The sequence below is a fragment of the Vespa mandarinia genome, chromosome 20 (genome assembly GCF_050613455.1).
Source record: "Vespa mandarinia isolate Hongniang chromosome 20, ASM5061345v1, whole genome shotgun sequence".
Taxonomy (NCBI): domain Eukaryota; kingdom Metazoa; phylum Arthropoda; class Insecta; order Hymenoptera; family Vespidae; genus Vespa; species Vespa mandarinia.
This window is the reverse complement of record NC_140829.1, coordinates 1,070,001-1,089,267: the sequence shown is the minus strand read 5'-3', so window position 1 is coordinate 1,089,267 and position 19,267 is coordinate 1,070,001. Positions and strand designations below refer to the sequence as shown.

Below are 19,267 nucleotides of genomic sequence, written 5' to 3'. Positions count from 1 at the left end.
TCTTTCTAACCTATAACTATTATATTCGCAGTATAATTTTATAAAAATTTGTATAATTATGTTGACACGATACGATAGATTTTTTGTTTATTTTTATAAAATCAAAAAGAAATTATCGAGAATGGGTCTGACTTTTCAAGAGACGTGATACGGTCCTGCACGCATACATGGTAACTCCGGTATGCAGTAGTGACAGTCGCTGACCAGCAGCACGCTCCAGCGTGTGTTGAGAATTACCGTTCTTGTTTTACAATCGTTTCTTTTAATGTATTCCGGCTAAAGTTCTTCAAACTGTCATCTCCATTGTGTCCTAAAAACGATAGAAGAAGCAAAGATATATATATATATATACTCTCATTATCGCACATGCGAGTGCTTCCTCCATATTATCTCTTCTTCCAACGAGTAAACCCCGTACATTTGTGTTTCTTATCAAGGGGAAAGAAAGGATAAATACCGTGCGTCGCGCTCTCATTCCATTGTCGTTCTCTAGAAACGCGCGCGTATTTTGTCAGTTATTCCAAGCGCCACGTGATTGGTCGAATTTTAACCGGCTTTCATGTCGTCCTTGGAACCAATGTGATTACAATTCGTCGACATTCGCTTTTTCAATTTCTACGTTAAACATAACAAGAATTTTCAATTTTCACACATTCATTCGACATTCCTTGAATTTTCTACGTTGTTCATTAAAGAAAAAAAAAAAGAAAAAAAAAAAAATGTAAGTATAAGATACGACTCGAGTGATTGATCGTCGTTCGACGTATATTGGAATAATCTATTGGAATAGTCTATACGAGTAATAATATCTAAATGTGTGTTGTATTTTTCTTTGAAAATTATCATTCGGCGTTAAACTTTATCATTGATTATATATCGATCGTTCCTATTATTTCGATAAGAAAAAAAAGAATTCTCGTTTTCATTTATACAATTTTTATCGATTGATAGAGGTAAACAATTCTTTTTAATGTGTCACACATGCTCGAAAAAAATCAACGAATTGCGTTTAAGGTGCAGTTTGCATCTGCGCACAAACAAACTGCACACGGATATATATATATATATATCTTGAATGAATTACAGTGACCTCTTGATATTTTTATAATTATTGATTTATACTTTAATAAGATTTGTTTACTATTTTCTTTAATATATATATATATATATAAGCATTCTTCTAGCAGAAATTGATTAAAGTAGTAGTTTCATTATTTCATGCAAGTCTAATACTTTCTAAGTATAGAATGAGTAACAAGTTCAACAATATTGATTCCATTATCTATTAATTTCGAAGAATTCGTATACGCTGGAAGTTACATTAATACTGAGAATATTTCTATTGTAGAAAAAATAATAATATAGATTCACACTATCATGATAGTATAACTATCTAACCTTTTTCAGTAATCAAATTAGAGACCTCTCCCCTTTTACAGTGTAATTTAACGAGCTTGAATTAACTTCTCAATGATCTATTAAAAGAACACGAATTCAAGGGTCTCTATAAGAGCGCTTTAGAATTTGTAAACTAACAATGAAATAAGTAATAAAACGATCATTGACAAACAATGAAATCTTATGAGGAAAGAAAAATAGAATATAGTTTAAATCGTATTAATGATAATTGCATTATCCATTTTAATTTTTCTTCACTCAACTATCATTACATTTTTACAAATGCGACATTAGATTTAGTTATCCTATAATTATGTGATAGTAAGCTTCGTTAAAATTAGTTTTATTTCTTTGCTTTCCTTTGAGGATAAAGAAAAAAGAAGGTTACAATTGTAGTACTATATTTATTCTTTTTTTTTGCTTTTCATCATAGTCCATATTATTGTCTTGAATGGACTCATCGTCGTCTATCTTTATAATCAATTTTGTAACGCGTTAATACGAAAAAACGAATGTCCACAGGGAAAATATGGAGGATACTGTTGCATTGAATGGCGTAGTAGATGTAAACGGAGTAAAAGACGTTAACGTTGCAACCGACAGGATTTATTACGAACTTGATGGCGAAGGTGATGCCGATAGTTCCACGACACCAGGACACAATGTTGATCAACGTGGTCGTAAGTCGAACAAATGAATTTTCTTTTTAAATTATGAAATAAAAATTGTCCCGAAAAAAAAGGAAAAAAGAAATAAAAGAATGACGAATGTAATACAGAAAAAAAAAAAAGGGAATAAACTTACAATCGATCATTTAGCATCAATTTCGTTTTCTAACTCTATTCATCTTTATATACTTACGTAGATATATAAATACATATATCGATTTCTTACTCTTTAAGCAAACCTCACGAACTCTCATCAATTTTACCTTTCGTGCGACGAAAGATGGGATAATATAAGCAATCTAATGGATATTCATAATCTGTTGTCACGATAAGAATTATATATTTGATGCTCGTTTAATTGTAAAATTGTCGGCGAACGTGATGATAACGACGTTCTAAGTGTTGATGAAATTACCGATTGAAATTGTATAATCTTTTAAAAACAATATATTAATCGATAAATATATTAATAATGTATGCACATTTACGTAAGTTTCTTTGAATAATTTTCTATTAAATAGAAATATACGGGTTTTAATGAACGTTCCACTTGGTTCGTTCTTACAATTAATGAAAACATAGTAAATTGTTTTGGGATAATTCTTAAATATTCTAAATATAAAATGGAAAGATTTTAAGATTTATTAACAGATCTTTCTTATGATTGGCATTAAGCCTGCACACGTTTCTTCTTCGTCTCTCTTTCTTCTTCTTCTTCTTCTTCTTTCTCTCCTTGTAGTATTTTCGACGATGTCAGAATATTCACTGTCTCTTATTCCAACTGAGTTCGGGATCCTCCGAAGGTGTCGGTAGATGAACAGAAAGAAAATAACTCTCGTTAGTTTCGCGTTAGTATAGTTCAGTTCGACTGCCACGAACAGTCAGTACACATCACTCGCGATCTTGTCTCTTCACGCGTTAAATATCATTATTTAAAATTAATTATCTCAAAAGACAATTATTACTTTGTATTTGGACATTTTTAAAAAATTTTTATATTAATCTCGAGTAATATATACGTACAGTTTTTAAATTTGATTAATAACAGTATTATCGATGATACATTTTGTTTAAAAAGATTCTTATAGATATTACGTTAAATCAACAAAATAATACTGAACAAAGTGAAAGTGAAAGATTGAATAATTATTTACTGAATCTTTCGTATCTATTATCTTCCAAATATAATATTTGCTACTTATATAGTATGTATCATAACATTTAGGGGATATGTGTTATGTCGTTAAGTAATAAAGCAAAGTGTAAAACGACCAATCATTCAATCAGCCGAATAGTATTATGTAAAACGTAGTTTTACGTCACTTATTTAAACAAATTATTTGTTTGCTATACAATATAACGAGCCACGTCGAAAGTAAGAACTATCGGTCATCGCGTATAAATGTACAAATAGATGTACAATTTCGTTCATTAAAGTAGTGTGTTCCAATCTATAATCGCACGTAAACCGGTCTAATATATTTTTCTTAACGAAAAAAATGTCAAGCAGAGGTGTCACTACAACGGAAAACGAAACCTTTCTTGGAATTCGTCTACCGTCAATCTTCCTGGTCGATACCGAAGAAGGTAACTGTGGAAATTTCATTTTCATAGATTTCGTTGTACAAATAAAAAAAAAAGAAAGAAAGAAAAAAGAAAAAACTATTGATATTCAACGCAGAGTTGAATGTAATATAATCGTATCATTTTCAATCGCATTGAAAACAAACTGTCATTGAACGTATTCGACGCGTTAAAGTTGCGTAAGTGATCTTTTAAAACGACCGTCTACATGTAGCTATTTTCGTCGACTAGGGAAATCAGACTGGTTTTAATGCGACTATCGATACCTTATCAACGACGTTTCGTATTGGTAGATAGGTAACTATATACATACATCGTCACTTGATGAGAAGGTGTATATATATATATATGTGTAAGTTCATAAATGATTTATTTGAAACAATATGCTTGAAAGAGAATTAAAAGTGGGGGATTGATAAGAAAAAAAAATTCTTCTGTTAACGATAAGCAAGTAGTCGTTATAAGTCTACTAAGTCGATATAAGTCTATCGTTCTCTCTTTTCCTTAACGCTCGTATTATCATTGTTCTCGATATATTTTTATAATCGGAAAGAAGATATTTTTAATAATGTCATTATTCGATAAATCGTCGATAGTGTTGAAATATCTTCAACAAGGAACTATTATGTACGAAACGGATTTAACGATAGCGCGAAAATCTCATCCAAGTAAAACAGGTAGACATTTTTATTTCATGATTATTTTTAGAAGTTTAAATGTACACATATATATATTTATATATATATATTTTTTATAAAATATGTATTCTTTATAAAATTGAAACGAGCCAAACGAGCTGTCATACTTACTATGCGTTCTGCCGAGATGTATATGTATATATACATATAGGTATATATGAGTAAAACCTGTTTATGACTAGGAACGTTTTATAACTTATCAACGGAGATTAGCATAACTGTTATAACAAACATTCTTTTTTCACGATGACGAAGTACAGAGTATTTGTTACAATGTTCTTTTTATTTTTTTTTTTTTTCTTTCTTTTCTTTCGTCTTACAGTGTACTAGTATCGATGAAGCAATTGAACGAAAATATAAATGAATATTCAACGACCACTTGAGAATTTTTATATAATTCATTATTGTAAAGGAAGATAAATTTCTATAAATTCGTTAGATAAATATCTAGATTGTTTAATGACGAAAGAAAGCGTTCTCTTGGATCTCTTCAATTTAACAAACGCTGTGTAAATGTTTTCGTGTATTCAATGTAAACATTACTACGTTAAATGCGAATTTATCCTTGAATGTCACTAGCATAGAGTGCGTATTACGAAAATATATTTCTCGTTGATATTTTCGTCCGACGACGTACATATGTTTATTTATAGCGATTCCGTACTACAAAACACAAGAGTATGCAGGTAGAAGATAAACATTGAAGGCTGATATACGTATCAAACACTTAGATAGAAAAAAAACAAAAATTTGTTATATTCGAAGAATCAAGGAAACCTGAGTACATAAGGAATTTTGTACGTACGTAGATAACGATGCCAAGGGATAGTATTGATCTTTTTCACTAGCAAGCAAAGAAGAGTCTCATCGAGAAAGGAGACTTTGGTTCGTTGCCAAAACTTGATTCACTGGGAAGACTTTCCACGAGAAAAATATGAAATAACTCGAACAATCCCCAAGAACCATTTCTTTCTGGCTACATTAACTTTAAGTATACAAATATACTATGCATTTTATATATAGTCTATTGCGTTGCTAAACATATTCTCGAAAATCTATTAATGAGTATTCAATGAATCATTAATTCGATAAAATTTTACCTTAAATTAAAATATCTTTTGTGTTATACATGAGATTTAAATTTATTAATAAATGTACAAAGGACATGTTTCAATACGCATTTTACTAAATAGTATTTATGGAAAATCAGTATAGACGAGGACTTGTCGAGCAATGAAAAGGGATTGAACATTGATTGTTCTTACTATCGGACAGCAACATTGTTCATCTATCCTCATAGAATGATCAAGTTTATATATATATATATATATATATATATATATATATATATATGCATATATTTAAATTTATATATAAATAACTTAATTCTGTGTTAAATTGTTCCGACGTAGATGTGCGTTTATATAAACAAAGAGATATTCTAAATTATAATAAAATAATAATAATAATAATAATAATAATAATTCATCAATCGTTCATCAAATTGTTATTCTCATGATAAATAACGAAAAAATTAGGGAAAAAGAAATTGGAACATAGACCGAAAGATATCTTTAGCCATTGAAATTAATTATCAACTCTGTACGATAGTTCTATGAAAAAATGGCCATTAGAAGGAATAAAAAAATAAATAATAGAAGGAGAGAGAGAGAGAAATGATTTCAAGATTTCTCCGTGGCGCTACCAAAAAGAAAACACGGCATCTTGGCACAATGTCCCGGATGGTAGCACCTTACACATTCCACGTACTCTTGTGCCCCATGTGCGTGTTTACTGTGTTTCGCGTACGGATTCTGTGATGTCTACCAAGTGCCAACTTCACGCTACAGTCAGTGTATTCGACACTTGCGACCAGTTAACATGGTCACCGACCTCTCAAACACAAACTGAATTCGTTCCACTCTTCTTTTCTCTTTTCGAGATTCAATATTAAGTGTGTGTTATTAAAATAGTTATTGTTCGGTCAACAAAAGTGTTCTCGTTTTAAGATATATATTGAATGATTTTAGAAATTCCATTGATATTTATCGATCTCAACGTTTACAACCTCAACAGTACGTCTTCTCGGTGTGACTCTTGAAAGGACATTGAAACGACGATAGATAGTCGTCGATAAAAGACCTTTCTAGACCCGTTCTAGATTTAGGAATGTAATTTTCCACGTACCGTGCCGTAATAAATACATATCTCGTTCGTAAGTGTGTAGTTAAAAGCAAAAGGAAACGGTCTTTCTTTGATAAACATACTCCTCGTATTGTATTTCTCTTTAGTTCGATAAAGTGACTTTCGATTTTAACTAATTTATCGATTAGAATATTATTACTGTACGATATAAATATTATCGTGTTCTATTTTGTTTATGTCGATTTACATCTTCTTTGAATCATCCCAGTTATTATAAGATCGATCTGTCATTATATCGTCTTTTCGAGAGAAGTGTACATCAAAAATATGCGTCCTTCTTTCGTGAAAATATTTAAATGTCCTCCTACGTGAATCTTAAATCTAATTTCACAATATCTTTCATCTTTTAATCCGTCTATAGAGAAGGATTCATTAGCTTGAGTAAATAACAATTTTCATTCTATCTGGCAATGATATTTTTATATTTAATCGTGTCTTAAATTCGACATCGAACGTTGCTGATTTGATAACCTTTATCTGATACGAACTGATCATTTCGACGTATTATCAGCAACGAAAAAAGGTTATTACGTTCGAATAAATATTTAAATTTTCATTTTGATTTCAATGATGTACGACAAGCTTCGTTAATATCAGATATAATTATATATCTGCTTTAATATTTAAAATATACGATTTTATACACACACACACATATCTTTCCTTTTAATAAATGAACGGTTTATTAAAAAATATTTTAATCGATACTATATACTCGTTTCACAAATTTTTCTTTGCTACTTGTGAATTTTCTCTCGAGTTTAATTGTTTTAAGTAAAAAATAAAAAAAAATAAAAAAGTAATAAGAAAAAGAAAAAAAGTAGAAATTGCCACTCCTTCGAAGAGAGCGCACGCCATAATCTATCCCTACTATTTCTAATAATAGTTATGCTCGCGTGCGTCGATCTATAAACTACAGAACCAGTTTCTTATGGCGTCTTTTAAAGAGACGAAATAAGAAGTGAATTTTCGAATAATCGTTGGTAATACACGTAAAAAGAGTTTGCCATTGCGACACGAGTAAATTTGAATGAGTGTTCAACAATTACAAGTGTTTGTTTTAGTTAACTAGTTAGCAATTGTGTGTACATACGTATGTATATCACTTATATACGTATATACATACGCATACGTCGTGAACAATATTCTAATTATAATTCTTCATAAAGGAAAATACATTTGCCTTTTTCTTTCTTTATTTTTTCTTTTTTTTTTTGTTTTTGTTATATAAAGAAAGAACTTCGATTCGTATTTTACACGTGCCATTCTTTTTAATCGTTGAAGTGCATTCATTTCATACTTTTATCGATTTACGATAACTTGATTATTTTTCCGATTTATTAAGACTATGTGATTGGTTTCTACGTGCAACAATCATCATTCTAGATTTATTACTAGGTATTTTATGAAGATCGTTTAAACTTTAAAAGACCGATCGAATTCGAAGCTGTACGATTTATAAACGTCGATTAATATATTTCTCAGATTTTGTTAAAAAAGAAAAAGAAAAAAATATATATATTTTACTATTGCACTTTGTACCGATCGATTACAAAATGTCGAGAGTATTGCGCGATAATAATAATAATTAAATCTTAATTTATTCCTAGCTTCTTAACAACGATTGATGTTTCAACGGTCAGATTTTATCGGTCGAAGTTAAGACGATAACCGAAGTGGAATTTCTAAAAAAACTTATTATAGAAAGATTACGGGGATATATCTATATACGATGGTACTGGGAAGTGATAATGAATTTTTAACGGGATATAAACGTAATTCCGTAACCGAATGGTTACAGAAAACCGGTCAAATAAAAGATATTGGTAACTCTCAAAAAATATTTCTTTTTTGCTTTCGTTCTCACATACCAATTATATATTCCATTTATATCTAGTAGAGTTTCTAAAATATCTTTTCCTTTTTTTTTTCTTACAGGTAGCGAAAGTCCCGTCTATGGTCTCGAAGGTGGTGGAGCAAGTGGTGGTACTTCCTTGAGACTTGCTCCGCAAGAATTACCAAATGAAATCTCAGCGCCTTACGAAGTACCACAATTCCCGATCGAGCAGATCGAAAAGAAGCTCCTCATTCAAAGACAGCTCACCGTCAAGTAAGTCTAAATCCTATTGCCGTATGTATTATTATCATAGAAAAAACAAGCTAACGTTGAATGTATAACAAATTATAACGATTGTTTACAAGGTTGTGTAACCTTGAAATATGTACACCAATCGATCCCACGGTCGCTTCGGAATTCATGAAAACTCAACACAAGAATCTTGAAACGAGGTCGCGCTTTTATCCTATCACCTTGCATGTATACACACATTGCGTAATACTGTTTCTTCATGGTGGTATAGAAACTGTGAAAGTGAGAAATAAAGATATATAATGCGTATATATTGCGTGTACGAGAGAGAAAGAGTATAAAGATATCAGTTCCTCTTTATCCTAATATATTTTTAAATTCTTCAATCGATTACATATTGTAATACATACATCGTATGCGTTATGATCAAGGATTCTTGCCAATTGTATATCTATTATTATTCTTCTGTATGTGTTATAAAGTCGCGATCAATAATTCAGTACGGAGCCTGCATGATTAGGCTCCGTGCTATTCGATATAACTTTACCTATCTGCCTTTATACATCTTCGTCTATATAAGTATAATATACATACATCGAAGGCAATATGTGTACATATAACCCCATAATTGTATTCTTTTTTTATTCAGTATAATTTTACGTTTACGTCTTGTTGTTTTATTATTGCGTATAATAGTTATCAATTGTCAATATTGATAGAATAAAAAAAACGAATAAAGATAAATATGTCAGTTTATACAAGATAGAAATACATGCATATAGCAATAATGGGTAGAATTTGCTTTTTTATTTGTATTTTATTTAATTTTTTCTTTCTTTCTTTTTTTCTTCTTTTTTTTTTTTTCTGTACCATATTCACTTTGTGCAATTGAACGTAATATAGCATAACGATAATTTTCTTGAAAGGATTCACAAGAAATTGGAGAAGTTATTTAATCGCTGTATTAATTAACATAATGGTATATTAATTAACGTGTAACATTCGACTTTCTAATGTAAGATATTTCACGTTTCTACGAGATAAAATCACGTTTACAATTACTAATGCGACTCGCTGCGTTTCTTATTTATATATAAATGATTAGAGAAATCCATAATTGAAACGAATATAGTGACGATATGATTGGAAAGTAGTGGAAACGTAGAGAAGGATGAGAAGCGTATAAACGGAAGTATATAGTGCTGTATCGGTTTTACACATAATACGAGGAACGCATACGACACGAAAGTAGGAAGGGGTTGCTGGTGATTTGCCCTCGGCTACTATCGTTCTCAGTACTTGCGCGAACGTTGACGCGATCGGACGTACAAGTTACTATATCGTCCGTGATATTCGATCCAAAAAAAAAAATGCAGGAGACACGAAGAGATAATAGTAACGAAATGTTTGATGATAGAAAATAAAGATTTATTGCATTTATAAGCAAGCATTCGCTGTGAAAGTTCCTTCTCTTTCTAACGAGAAGAAAATATTCGAAGTATTCTCTTTAAACGTCGAAGTGAATTTTAACGTTCTTTTATCGCTATGTCTCGAATTTTCTTTGACGATCGATCGTGAGAATATAGATTAGATTCACCTTGCGTCATTATTTCTTTTCTTTTCTTTTTTTTTTTTTTTTTTTTTTTTTTCTTTTTTCTTGTTAAGGGTGGCAGGAATTAGATGGGTATTATAATCGTACGACGAGTTACCGCATTACCCTGACATTGGACGGTTTCTTTTCTTTTACTGCAGTGTGACACAACATCTTATGCACGAGTATTATAAGTGTTAAGAATCTATAGGATTCCTATGTGTTTTTTTTTTTTTTTTTTTTTTTTTTTTTTTACCGATAATCATATATTATGACGTACACGGTAGATGTAACAAATGTTTGATAGATCGCATTCAATGATCGATCGCACGTGGTTAATCGAGAACCAAGTACGATTTAAATTATCAAAGGGAACGGTGATGTTATAGCAACAGGTACTACTTTCATTATCATGTTTGATTTTTCGCGTTAATTAGAAAGCACTAATATTTACAAATACAAAATTCAAATGTGTACATTTGCCATTGTTAATTCTTTACAGCGAAGGTTCCCTTTCTGTCAATCATATGTTATTCCACCGTGCTTATTTTATACTATACAACGAGATGTCATAATGTGATAGTTACGTTTACATAAGTTAGAGCACAACTAACGTACACATACATACGCGCGCGTATACACAAAATAAGTGAAGGATAACATATGACTGATAGGGAAACTTGGCCGCATGGAGAAGAAACCCCCCACTACACGCTATTTATAACTGCAGGTGTACTTACATACGTTTGGATGCACTAAATACTTCAGTAGATTATCTAAAATCATGGATTATTAAATTCGTTGAATATGCAATTATAATAATTCATACAAAACAATAAGAAAGTTTCTCTAAATGCTATAACAGTGTAGTTATAAGAAAAAGGACTTTCAAAGTATTATTAGTAATTAAATCGTATAAAAATTTTTGTATTTAACATAAATAAAATAGATCCATTTGTAAAAAGACTTTGTGTTAAAAAAAAGTTTGTGCGTCTTCGAGGACGCGCTTGAAACACGAAAAATCGCAAATAAAAATAGGAATACGTAACATGTTTGCTGGTGCAAACGAATCAAAAAGATGGCTACGGGATAATACCATACTTCTGAGGTAAATCAAAAGATATTTGTAATTGCAAAAAAGAGAGAAAATAAGTAGATATATTTATGAAGCTTGAATCCTTGTCCTTTCACGTTGAGAACAACATTCTTCGATATACTATAATACATCGAGTAGATATCGCATTGCGATAAAGTCTGACTCACAAAATAAGATATGATCATTCAATAGGATATCTATAAAAATATGATTATTTCCATAAAATAGTTTTCAGTTAAGCCGTGTATCTATTCATTATATCATTCTAATGCCATAATAATTATTTCCTTTGTTGATACTTTCGTCAGACATTGATAGAGTAACATAATTATCATGAGATGCCAAGTAATTGCGTTGATTTTTAAATATCAAAACGCTGCCACTAAGATGCTTCTTCCTCCTTTGCTTATATTTTTATTGAGAATTTTGACATATATTTTTTTCTTTCTTTTTTTTTTTTTTCTTTTTCTTTTATATACATATATATATATAGAGCCGCAAAGGATCTCGAAGAGCGACGCAGTCATTATGAACCGTCGATTGGTCCTGGAGTACCCGACTACGTTGATGATCCCTCGTTTAATTTCGAGGAAAATGATTTTGTGCCACATTTTCAACGAGTTTCAATATCCGGAGAAGATACATCGGGGGTAAGTTAAAAAGAAAAAAAAAGAAAAAAAAAAAAAGAAAAAGAAAGGAATATTACTAGAAAAGCTTTCTTGCTTACATTATCTAAAATTGATCTACAGAATTAGGGACACCCGTCATATGTCTCTTTTGAGACTTAACTTGGTCAAGAAACCCTGTGTGTGCATTGTCACTCAAGAAACCTTTGTCAAACACAAGTCTTTGCCTATTATGCTTTCATGTTTTTTCTTCCCCGCAAAAATGGGCTATCTGAAATAATGTGAAAAAAAAAAAAAAAGAAAAAAACCAATCTTTAGAAGGATTTCGTTTGATTGAACAAAAATAAAATAATACAATGGACATTGAATGTACATATGTAGTTATGTTCAAAAATAACATACATCGTGATATCCCCTTTAATCGATCATCGACACACATTTAACTTATCTTCATTATTGAACGGTTCAGTAAGTTCACAAGGTGTCGCGTTATTATCTAATGGGTTCTAGACAAACCCGTAGAAAGATCGGAAGATCAGCAAAAATTAATATATAAATAAGGCATTTCTATATTAATTTACATTTCATATATATTTTTAGGTACCTTTGGAAGATCTTCAACAAGCATCGCAAATGCTCGTTCAAGCCTTGGTGATACGAGAAAAGTATATGAATAATTCTAAACAAAGTTTTCCTTCTATTACGACCAAATTTTTACGTAGCATCGATAAAAGACCTGTTACTTCGAATGATGAAGTTCAACATGATGATCGTAAAGCTATCGCAGGTACGCGTATGAAATCATTAAAAAGACAATAGATTTAAAAATATTTGAAAAAATAAAGATACATTTATTTATTGATATCACAGATCATCCGGTACATGCACCTGCATCACGTGGAGATCCTTGGGAATGCAAATTCCCACCAGCAAAAAATTATACAATTTTACCCATAAATGGTGTTTTCAATGTTTTCGCTAATGAAGAGGACGCGAAAAATGGAGAACCACTTCCATATTCCTATCCAGATTTAGCAGCCTTTGTTAGGGACATGAATCTTCTTTGTACCATGATCGCCGACGGTCCTTTAAAATCTTTTTGCTATAGAAGATTGAGTTATCTCTCATCCAAGTACCAGTTGCACGTTTTGTTGAATGAACTTAGAGAGTTGGCTAGTCAGAAAGCTGTTCCACATAGAGACTTTTATAATATAAGAAAGGTCGATACACATATTCATGCGGCTTCCTGTATGAATCAAAAACATCTTCTTAGATTTATAAAGAAAACATTAAAGAATCATGCGGATGAAATTGTTACGTGTTCGAAAAATGGTGAGACTATGACACTGAGCGAAGTATTCCAATCAATGAATTTAACAACATACGATTTAAGCGTAGATATGCTAGACGTACATGCTGTAAGTTTTCAAACGTTGTTGGATTACAGAATTATACAAAAAATGTTAATAATGTTTTCCCCTTTCTTTCTTTCTTTTATTTTTTTTTTTTTTGTTTTTCACAGGATAGAAACACATTTCATAGGTTCGATAAATTCAATGCTAAATATAATCCTATTGGTGAAAGCAGACTTCGTGAAGTTTTTCTTAAAACTGATAATTATCTTAATGGTAAATTTTTTGCAAGTATAATTAAAGAAGTGGCAAGCGATCTTGAAGAATCGAAATATCAAAATGCAGAATTACGACTGTCCATTTATGGAAAAAATCCTGAAGAATGGGATAAGTTAGCTAAATGGGCGATACAGAGCGATGTTTATTCGGACAATGTGCGCTGGCTCATTCAAATTCCAAGACTTTAGTAAGCCTATCATTTACTTATTGCATACATAAAAATATATAAAATACTATTTAGTTATTCTTTATTTATAGCGACATCTTCAAGCTAAATAAACTTATGACCAACTTCCAAGAGATTTTAAATAATATCTTTTTACCTCTTTTTGAAGTAACTAATGATCCACATTCACATCCTGAATTACATAAGTTTCTACAATATGTAAGTTGAACTTTTTTGAATATCATATGCTTTACTTGAAAATTTTTATCATGGAATTATATAAAATATTTTTCAATAGGTGATAGGTTTTGATTCTGTAGATGATGAAAGTAAGCCTGAAAATCCATTATTTGACAAAGATGTTAGCCCCCCAGAAGAATGGGATGACATTGAAAATCCTCCATACGCATATTACCAGTATTATACCTATGCAAACATGACAGTGTTGAATCACTTTAGAGCGTAAGTTATATTTTTAATAAAAAAAGAACTCTTTATAAAAACCATTTGAAAATATAGATGATTTATTTCACAGGGAGCAAGGTTTAAATACTTTCGTTCTTCGCCCTCATTGTGGAGAAGCTGGACCAATTCAACATCTTGTTTGTGGTTATATGATGGCAGAAAATATTTCTCATGGCCTCTTGCTAAGAAAAGTTCCCGTACTCCAGTATTTGTATTATTTGGCACAAATTGGCATTGCCATGTCTCCTTTAAGTAACAATTCTCTTTTTTTGAATTATCATCGTAATCCTCTTCCAGAATACCTTGCAAGAGGATTGTGTGTAAGTCTTTCAACAGATGATCCTCTACAATTTCACTTCACGAAAGTAAGGAAAAATAAAATAAAAAAGTCATCTATTATAATGTCTGTATTACTACACGTTTCCTAAAATATTTTGATTTGCATATAGGAGCCTTTAATGGAGGAATATAGTATTGCAGCACAAGTATGGAAGCTCAGTTCATGTGATATGTGTGAATTAGCCCGTAATTCAGTTCTTATGAGTGGTTTCCCACACAAGGTTTGTTGTATACGTAATAGTGTTTTGTATATATTTTATATATGTGTAATATTTTTTATATAGATACATATTTATTTTATAGAGTAAACAATATTGGCTTGGCCCAAATTATACAAAAGAAGGTGTTGCTGGTAATGATATTACTAGGACCAACGTACCGGATATACGAGTGGCATACAGATATGAAACTCTGGTCGACGAATTATGTAATATTTGTAAAGTCGTAGAAAAACCAGAATCTATACTATTTTAACTTTGGTTAACTTTGCAAAATGTATTATAACAATACAACATTTTTCTTGCAATGAATTAATTCAAATATGGACAAAATTATAATGGAACAGGTAAGTTTGTGATTCCTATAATAGAATTAATTATTTTGATTTCTCTTACAATCTTTATTCAGCATTTGTATATGATATATTTTATAGGCAGACTATCTTCTATCTAAATTAACATAAAACAATATTTCTGATTATATTTCTTAATCCAAACGAAAAAAATTCAACTGTATTATATTTCTCAAAGTGTCTGTTAAACTGAATCTGACAATACCTTTTATATACCTTTTGGTATCAAATATTATATTTTTATTTATGACACATATTTCCACTGTTATGTATAAGTAAACAAACTAATTATAATGATCTTATATAGAAATGTCTTTTGCAATATCTTTGAAGTCTTTTTGTTCAGAAAAGACTTTGAAATCCTATCACAAAGAGCAAAAGTAATGGAATGAAATCTTAGATCTATGTGTGTTGACCAATTTAAAATTAGTTATTCAGAAATATTCTTATTTTCTTAAGATTGATAATTTTATTAAAAATTCATTTGCTATAAAACAGAAATTTATATAAAAGAAAAAAAAATCTCTTTTTTACACTCTAACCACATCTGATAATAATGTTACTATTTCTTCAATTTAAGTTTTAGTTTCTTATATTTTTATACGTTTATATCATAATTGTTTATAAAGTTTAATCATTTGAATTTGTAATTAAATCTAATTTTTATATGAAACAAATTATTTCATCTTGGCACATACCTATGTATATTTATGGAAATTCTATATTTCAGATTTTAAAATATTATTAATTTAACAGATTTATCAAAGATCGACTACTTGTTATTAAATATTATATGCATATATCAAATTCTAACTATTATTTATTTTTTCAAATTTACTAAGTTCTACCCAATTAATTCTGCTGGTGCAAATTTAAAAAAATCGTCTTATTAATGAGCCTATATTTATATATCTATATATAATGATGCGATATTATAATGTAACTTAATAAACAATCTTTAAACGAATTTTTTTGTAGAGAAAAATGGAAATATATATATATATATATATATATATATATATATATATATATATATATAAAATGTATTTATTATATAGAGTATATTCTACAAAATACAAATACGTTCTAACATATTGATTAAAACTTGATTTATTTCTTCATTAACATTAATAATAATAATTCAAAAATTTTTAATCCAAAAATAGGAACATTTCTATTTACATTGTAATTATAATGTATATTCATTAAATATATATATTGACATTTTTATTTGTTTCATAAGTAGAGTTATAAAACTAATTTGGCTGTGGAATGTTATTTTGTATGATTTTTAGGATTAGTAAATATTAAATTAATCTATTAAAGAAATTATCACAAATGTGTGATAATCTTTTCATTTTTTAATAATATTTGTTATAATATATTTTTTTTTAGTAATATTTTTTCTTATTATATTTTTATTATATTATATTTTTATAAACCTCAAAAACTATGTTATTAGGAATAGTACACTTCAGATATAAGATTATTACTTTCGTTTTATTTAATTAGCAAAACAAAAAGTAAAGAACTAGAAAGAAATAATACTTCATTTGTTTATTACGATACTTTATACCATATCAATTAAACCCTTTAATATACTTCTTATAAAATATATTTATAAATACTCTCAGATATATTTCTGATATAGCAGCATTAGTAATTTAAACTCTTTAGCTAAAACTACAATTTTAATTTATTAAACTAACTTTGTATATTACTCCATAATGTATTTAACGAGAAAATGTCTTATCCATTCATTTATTCATTTATTTTCACAATTTCGTTTAAATAAAAAATTGAGACTATATACTTTCTTATTGTACTTTTTCTTTTTTTGTAATGTATTGCAGATTTTGAGAGATTTTTGGTATTATTTCTGTAAATATTACTGTCCCTACAAAGACTAGAAATGTACCAATCCAATGGTACACAGTGAATGGATTTTTGAAATAAATAATAGAAAAAATTAAAGAAAGGAATTTTCGTAAAGTTATTACCAATGTTACTGTAAGTGAATTGCATTCTGTTGTTAATACAAATACAGAACTTATGCAAATATATCTGTAAAATCAATTAAGAGAAAATATATGTTACGTATTATGAGTATGATTATAGTATAATTATATAATTATAATGAATATAAAATATTATAAGGATACTGTGTAAGAACATTTCCAATTAAATAAGCAATTAATTTTGGCACAGATAAATTAATCACAGGTATAATCAATGGATCTGATGCCATTGCCAATACTAAATGATCCTTAATATTAGATGTCAAAGTTAAAAAAAATGGCAATGGTAATAAATGCTGAAAAGATTATATATTTTTTGATTAATAATCTTTTGTTAATACCAAAATACATATCAATTTTTATTAGATATAATATATACTTATAAAATTTCCTACCGTATAATATAAAGCTTCTCTTGCATTTTTCCCATATCGTGCATGTAATACCTCTTGATATATACCCATTCTAGCAGAAACAAATAATGCAATAGTTAATAATGTAATACCTAACATCCACCAAAAAAAATCATCCCATGGTGTTGTTGGAAGATGTTCAACGTGCTTAGATTGCAAGGATTTTATATCTTTGCCACTGACAATAGTACATATTGCAATTCCGAGAGTTATCATCAAAACAGATAAGTATTTACTCAATGCATAATGTTTTTTTAATATTATAATACCCATTATCATGTTAGCTATCAGAGAACCCTAAAAAGATCATAATATATATATACATATATATAATCATTTTACATATATATATATATATATATAAAATAATTGATATTTTGCCTATATGATACAAATATACTACATCTTTAATTTTTACTTACAGCTCTGAAGATCATATGAAGAGGCATTGGTATATTAAAATCAAATGCATAATTATTACAAACATTAGCAATAAAAAACATTGTCACTAATATGAAATAATCTTTTATACCGACATTGGGTTTTACAGTTCCGCATTTTGAAGTGAATAAAAATCCTTCTATGGCTATGAAGAGAAATTGTGAAAATGTAATAAGATTTCCACTACCTGGATCATCTCTGTAAGTAAAAAATAATTTTTTTTTTTTCTATACATTAAATAAACTACATAAAAGCGAACACATCGATACTCACTTAACAAGCAGTTCCAAAAAAACTACATTAGTGCAGCATCCCAAAAAAACACAAAATATTGCAATTGCTGCACGCATTTTAAAAATTTATTTTAATTTTCTTCTTTTAACCTACAAGTCACTTCGACGAACGTATTACGAACTATTCGAGTTTCTAGTCGACGCATGAAATACAAGCACCGCTTTATTTAAAATACTACTGATAAATAGCTATTCATGATTATCTATTCCATTACGTAAATTCTTATAATATATGGTATTATCGGACGTATAACAATATTAATGTGTGGTGATAAATTATCTCTGATATAATTAGGCAGTTCATATTTAATAGATCATTTTTAAATGTAATGATTAAATCATATATAAAATGTATATTTATTTATTGTTATTATTGTAATTTACAATTTGTAAAAAAATAATCAACAAAAATAATAAATCATATTGTTTATAATATAATAAATTACTTTGCAAAATAGCTCCTTGATATAAATGAATAATTACGTATATAATGTTTGTTTAACGATTTAAGAAAAGCACATGCAATTAATCAAGCATATATGAAGGTCAATAAATATTTTTTGGATTTCTAAACTGCATTCTAAAAACACTTGTGTTTATGACTTTAACTCCATACTTTTGAAGTCAGATGGCGCGGTTTCAAAATTTCAGTTGTTGCTGACTAAATAAGGAACATCTTTAATATACACGTATAATTATTATCACGCTACATATCTGTCTCACAGTATAGAAATCGTGTTGCAAACGAAAAGTTATTTGAAATTTATAAGTGGCAGCACTGCGTCGGGGCTTGTAGAAGACGCTTTGTAAGTCAGCTGATCCATTACAGGGTTTATCGTTTAGTTGTCGGGTGGGTCGAGAGGCAGCAGCACGCAATTTTACTGTCACGTGAGGTCACAATGGTTTCTGATTGTTTTAACGAAGTCCGGATGAACAAACGACTCTTTTGAGCTCTTTTAAGTATTTCATCCACGT

At 29.3% G+C, this 19,267-nt stretch overlaps 3 protein-coding genes across 18 annotated transcripts in view; 2 read left to right on the top strand and 1 right to left on the bottom strand.

The window, feature by feature from the left end:
• The first annotated feature begins 292 nt into the window (after window positions 1-292).
• Window positions 293-17,114, top strand: AMPdeam (AMP deaminase). 15 transcript variants are annotated; one of them, XR_014983385.1, is made up of 14 exons: window positions 5,960-6,302; window positions 6,379-6,563; window positions 8,164-8,379; window positions 8,492-8,663; window positions 11,823-11,979; window positions 12,556-12,742; window positions 12,826-13,373; window positions 13,478-13,773; window positions 13,845-13,971; window positions 14,051-14,214; window positions 14,288-14,582; window positions 14,667-14,777; window positions 14,860-15,121; window positions 16,981-17,114. XR_014983385.1 is itself a non-coding variant. In XM_035881334.2 (11 exons), exons 1-11 carry the CDS (start codon window positions 1,928-1,930, stop codon window positions 15,028-15,030), a joined length of 2,379 nt encoding a protein of 792 aa, XP_035737227.2. In that variant the 5' UTR covers window positions 1,921-1,927; the 3' UTR covers window positions 15,031-15,201. The 15 variants fall into 15 exon arrangements, 1 of the variants encoding a protein (XP_035737227.2); XR_014983381.1 differs by lacking the exons at window positions 5,960-6,302; window positions 6,379-6,563; window positions 8,164-8,379 and adding exons at window positions 293-721; window positions 1,921-2,078; XR_014983390.1 differs by lacking the exons at window positions 5,960-6,302; window positions 6,379-6,563 and adding an exon at window positions 2,062-2,078.
• Efr (ER GDP-fucose transporter) lies at window positions 16,580-19,123 on the bottom strand. Its single transcript, XM_035881349.2, has 5 exons — window positions 18,273-19,123; window positions 17,981-18,197; window positions 17,541-17,855; window positions 17,290-17,441; window positions 16,580-17,191 (listed from the first exon to the last, which is right to left on the bottom strand). The coding sequence occupies exons 1-5, from the start codon at window positions 18,347-18,349 to the stop codon at window positions 16,945-16,947; spliced, it is 1,008 nt and encodes a 335-aa protein (XP_035737242.1). The 5' UTR covers window positions 18,350-19,123; the 3' UTR covers window positions 16,580-16,944.
• Window positions 19,124-19,129: 6 nt separating this feature from the next.
• Vha44 (V-type proton ATPase subunit Vha44) overlaps window positions 19,130-19,267 on the top strand; it is an 8,691-nt gene continuing 8,553 nt past the window's right edge. Inside the window, exon 1 of one of the 2 annotated variants that reach the window (XM_035881343.2) lies at window positions 19,130-19,267. This exon is cut by the window's right edge and continues 41 nt beyond it. The gene's annotated coding sequence lies outside the window, so the exon portion shown is untranslated. The other variant, XM_035881340.2, reaches the window with a different exon arrangement.